The 5,425-nt window shown below is 36.9% G+C and overlaps 1 protein-coding gene across 1 annotated transcript; it reads right to left on the bottom strand.

The window, feature by feature from the left end:
- Positions 1 to 4,455: 4,455 nt before the first annotated feature.
- On the bottom strand, positions 4,456 to 5,013 carry LOC128093614 (uncharacterized). Its single transcript, XM_052711079.1, has 2 exons — positions 4,772 to 5,013; positions 4,456 to 4,707 (listed from the first exon to the last, which is right to left on the bottom strand). Exons 1-2 carry the CDS (start codon positions 5,000 to 5,002, stop codon positions 4,540 to 4,542), a joined length of 399 nt encoding a protein of 132 aa, XP_052567039.1. The 5' UTR covers positions 5,003 to 5,013; the 3' UTR covers positions 4,456 to 4,539.
- Between the last annotated feature and the right edge of the window lie 412 nt (positions 5,014 to 5,425).

Genomic DNA, 5,425 nt, shown 5'->3' with positions numbered 1-5,425 from the left:
ATTAGCATACAGCGCTGACAAACTTCTCATACGACTCCTCACTCCTTTCTTCGACTCATCATGTCCCCGCCAGCGCCGGCATTGTGTTGCTCATCAGTTCTCCGGCGCGCCACGATGAATTTTCAAGGGCTCTCCTCTCTATGCCCTGATCCCAGGTACAGAACACCCGATCCTAATCCTTTCTTCTCACTTTCTCACGGTGTCCCGTCGCCACAGTTTTCACACGTGACATGCGGAAGTGCTTCAAACAAAACGACGACCGTCATCCTAGACAGGGATTGCTCAACATTAGAATAGCCTGTAGGAAGGAGAGAAAATTCAAGCAACGGCAATTTAATTAGAAAAATCGTTGTTGAGTTCAAATAGTTGAGGTATTTTTGAGGTTATAATTTTCGTGAATAAATGATAATCTCATCGGTGAGATTTCGTTTCCTTTCTTTCAGATCCTTACCCTATGTAGGGAAAGTCGGTACAGTTTACTTTCTCACATGAAACGTTCCTCATCCTTCCCATGACACAATGACGCAGGAAGAAACTCTACATTTTTGTTCGATTCATTCTCTATCCGGCACTTTCTTAAAAATGCAAATCCTTTCCTCAATGAAATAGAAAAAAATCTTTTCTGGGTGGAAATGAAAATGTAAATGAGAAAAGAATGATTCCACACAATGCCGAAGGTTGAGTTGAACCCTTTCCGTAACCATCATACAACCTTTCCTTTAACCAGTTATGAACCTCACCGAAGGTGAGCTCAGGTAGGGTGCGTGCGCAAAGGTTTGTAATTTTGCACTGTTGCATTGTAGCGAAACAGAAAGGGCTTTCACTTTCTTTACGGTTTTGTTGCAATGCTTGCCGATTGATGTGTTAATTTTTCGCCACACAATGTGCAAATTATGGCCAAAATGAGGAGTGTTTTTGGGCATTGTACCTCGCTGGCACTTGCTGTTTCATTACCACAAGAGGGGTGATTGGCGTTGGACTACGTTTGGGGTTTGAACATTGCAAATTTTAAGAAAAAAAATATTAGGAGTAACCAAATGTTATTCCACTTGCATTTAGGGACTCCATTTTGGGCAGTTTTCAGTATCTCACATTTTGACTATTATAGATCTATACGACTCGATTTAGATCTACAAATATAATCAACGAAAACCGTTAAACTGCAATGTTTACAAAGTAAATTTTTCCCTTGTGTTGAATTTTCCGGGAAACGGCTTTTTTTCTCAAGGTTCCGGCATATTTATGAAATGATCTTAAAAACCTGTTTTGCAATTCCGTAGTGAAACGACTTGCTTTTCCTGTCATTCTCGAATGTCGGAACGACCTTCTTTTCATCGCCAAAAAAAGCATTACTGAAAAGTACATTTTAGCGTTTAATTGAGTGCTGAAAAATTCCATTAACAGGACATGGTCTAAAACCATGTCATAGCATTATGAACTATAACAGGCGTTCACATACCATTTCTTCAAAAAAAATATTGGCTTTGAAGGCACTCTTAGCGATACTGTACATTGACATTGAACGATATTCAAAATATTTTAATTGTTGCCAGTTGAGTGCACGTATATTTTCATTGAAATTTTGAGGAGGACATCATATACCTTGAAAAATGTTTGAAACGGCCTTACTTATGATAATCTAGGCTACAACCTGAAAAGGGACGACATACATTTATTGATTGCTTAAAAGCGTTAAGATTTCGATTTTTTTATCAAGCAAAATTTTTATTGAATGTGAATCAGATTTAAAAAGATTCTCTATTGTTTTTTTTTGTATGTGACTGGAGATGTTTTTTATGTCAAAATTTGACCTACAGTAAATGTTTGATTCGAGATATGTTTAGAATTTGGTGTTAACAGCACAGCAAATATTTTTCAATTTTATTTTTTCTTAATTTAAGTTTCTAGTGCTAAGTTGATTTTTTTTAATTTCAAAAGACTTAAGTATAATACTCAATCTTTTAAAAATATTTAAAATATCAAAGCAAATTTTCAAAGACTTAGAACATTTGATCGTACCTGGTGTACACTAATCTTTAACAATTTACGTTCATAAGCCAAATTAATACTTAAAAATGCTCGATTGAAATTTTAAATGCAATAATTTTTTTTATTATTTTTTATTTTTATTAAAAAAAATTTATCGATTACTAAGCTTTCAACATTTTCATTTTTTTCACAAACAAGTCCAAATTTTCTAGCCAAAATATGTATTTTTCTTGACTCCTCAGGTCGTTGCAAATATTTTTTGAAGTTTATGTCCCATCACCCCCCCCCCCCCCCCTCAAATCGGTCCGAAAAATCAAGGGGCAAAAAAATATTTTTTCTAAAAACTTAAAATTATATTTATCATATTTGAAGTCGATCAACAATATTTTATTTTTTAATGAAATTCCGTTGTACATTACTGCAAATAGTTTTTTTGTCCTGTCCTGTTTTTACAGAGATTTAAAAAAAAAATTTGCTAAATTATCTTTTGATGTTCAAAAATGTTAAGGTGAAATTTCATAAAAGGGCTTTTCTAACATTTGTCATTGATTTTTTTAATTAAATTAAAAAAGATGGCAGAGTGCTCAAAACATATTTTTATAACATGTAATTCAAAATAAATTGAAAAAAAAACTTAACTAATGATCAAAATATTTTTTTTAAACTTCCTGGTGTTTTATGCAATTTGTTCATCGTTATGTAAGTAAATATTAAAACCAAAGCCTATTCTGCTGGACATTTTCAATCAATTCAATGACTGCTAAAAATTTTGCGGATTGTATGAATTAAAAAATCAATGTTAAAATACAATGAGGAGCAATTTGGCAATAAATTCTTTCCAATTTCGCGGCATTTCACGGTATTTACCAAATTTCACGACCAAGGGCAAAACTCACGGATTACGCTGCTTCCGTGAAATTGCCAAAAATTAATAGCCCTACCGATATGTTACAATACATTTTTTGCCACATTATAACTTTCAATTGTTGGTTATCTGATATCATGTTTAAGTCATTTTATGAAACTTTCAATTAACAAAAACAAAATAAAGCATTGAATTTGATTTTCATCGCTTTTTTTTTTACCCAAGTCAGAGCTAGCAAATAAAATTCAAAACATTTGTTATGGCTTTTAAACGTGAACGTTCTGAGCTGTTCGATTGTAAATTTTAACTTTGCTATAAAAATGTCAAGTGTTCTGTTTATTCATAAGCATAATTCATTTTTTTTTAACTATACTTCCCATGTTCGCATATATGTCTCATATGCAAAAACAGCAAGCTGAGAAAAACGCTTTTGAAGTTTGTCCCATACATAAGGTTACGTGTTAAGTTTTCGCGAAAAAACTTGATTTCCTCCTGATTTCTAGAACAAAGTACTGGATGTTATAGGCTCTTTTGAAAGAGCACACAATTCTGAACCAAACTGCATCAATAACTGGAAATCGATGAAAATGCATATGGGACATTTATGCGATCAGGGGCAGTATACTGCTTCCAACATTAACAATCACGCAGCTTTTTGGGAACATCCTCTCTGGAGATTGAATCTTTTCAAATCGAACAGGCTACTTGTTCAACTTCAAGGAATCAAAATAATCGAAGAACTTTTACTTTCAACCGTCCAACATCTGCTGCTGCTGCTGCACTGCTGGCGATGATCCCCGAGGAAGCAATACGCGCATTGCGTGAAAGTGAAAACGGAAGAATAAATCAAGAGCTCAAGCTGGGACATCACCGCAGGTATTTGAACAGCAGCAGATTGCTTTAATTTATGAGAAAGCAGTTGGGGTTGCGATGCAATCTTTGACGGGCGGGATGCAGATGGGTTTCCGACGTCCGGCCTCGTTACATAACGACTTAATTGGAATCCAAGGTTTACAGAAAGGAAGTTATTTGCATTTTTGTGCTGGGAAAGGGGGACGAAGCTAACAATGTCATCAAGTTTGGAGAAAAGTTTTCTGTAAATTTTAAGATTTTTTCTAGGAGTCTAAAAGTTTGATGATCTGGCATCCCTGTCAAGACCTAAAGATTCGAAACTATCAATTACCATATTCTTGGTCATATTTCAAACATAAAAAACAACCCACGACATCTGCACCTCTTAAATTTGAACCCCTTCCCAATTTTATGCCCGATTGTGCTCGTCCGTCAAACGACTGGATCATGATAATTTATTTATGGATTAAAACTATGTCTAAACAGTTGAATCGCTGGGAAGGATAAAAAAATTAATGGATAGTGTTTTTTTTCAACAGATTTTTTTTCACTTTCGTTTGAAAAGCGAACCAATTTGACTATCCGTAATGATACCCCTTCCTTCGGGATGGGATGGATGAACATTTGTTTAACCTTGGATTTTTTTTTCTAGTTTGGGTTAATTTGAGACAGCAGCTACTTGCCTTCGGGTGATCGTTATTATTATTGAACAGCTGACTTGCCGAGCATGAATGAGTTATCTGCACAAATAGTTTTCATAATTTTTTTGTACTTATTTTCAATCTATTATAAAATCTATAATAAATAACTAAGCTAGCGTAAACAATAGCGACTCATCCAGCCATGACACAGTAAGCCTCACAGGTGGCCACCAGCTTGCCGGTGACACCGGACAGCGCAATGGTGTTGGCTCCGGTGGTTCCAATTCCACCAGCCACGATACTGGCGGTGAATGGATGCAGCGGCAAATTGTTCCAGCAGTGGATGTAGGTCACGGCCGTCTGTGAGTTAAGAAAAAGCGATTATTTGAACGCTCCACAACTCTTCCCCGGTGCCCCCACTTACCGGCGATGTGAAGGTCAGGGCCCGTGCCGGCACCCGGAAGAAGGTCCGCACGTTGACCGACTCCGTCCAGCAGAGCGTGTTGGTGGCCGCGGTGATTCCGCCGAGGATGACCTCGTTTGCGTAGGAACTGGCCTGCCCGTTGACGTCCTTAGTGCGTAGCGCTAACAGCGCAAGCACAAGCAATCCGACGAACTGACTCCTTACCTGGTCGGTGGCCATGATGATCCGCATCCAAGCGTAGATCCCTGCGGTGTCCTCGCGATGGTACGGTCAACAAAGCTATTTATACCGCTCATTTTTTGGTGATTTCCGAAAAGTGTGTCATTCTCCGGAAGATTTTCACACGCGCGCACACATTCGGTTGATTGGTTGTTATCGACACTAATTGAAAGTGAAATATACGAATTACTTTGAGTTTATCGGAACCGCAAGCGAAAGCCGCGAGGAAAGCACCGAAACGAGCAATTTGTGAAAACTGGAATTGTCAGTTGAGGATTTCGAGGGATTTGGGCTCTGCTATCGTATTGAAACCAATCTGGACACGGCAGCAATCCAGTGGTTCTCAACAAAAAACAAAAAACAAAAAACAAAAAACAAAAAACAAAAAACAAAAAACAAAAAACAAAAAACAAAAAACAAAAACCAAAAACAAAA

Source organism: Culex pipiens, chromosome 3, assembly GCF_016801865.2.
Source record: "Culex pipiens pallens isolate TS chromosome 3, TS_CPP_V2, whole genome shotgun sequence".
Lineage (NCBI taxonomy): Eukaryota > Metazoa > Arthropoda > Insecta > Diptera > Culicidae > Culex > Culex pipiens.
This window is presented reverse-complemented; position numbering and strand designations above follow the sequence as displayed.

Excerpts from the sequence above, each read along its gene's own strand:
- LOC128093614 (XM_052711079.1), bottom strand. The coding sequence starts at position 5,002 with ATGCGGATCATCATGGCCACCGACCAGGTAAGGAGTCAGTTCGTCGGA. Across the intron at positions 4,708-4,771 it reads CCCTGACCTTCACATCGCCG|ACGGCCGTGACCTACATCCA; the intron begins GTAAGTGGGGGC and ends CTTAACTCACAG.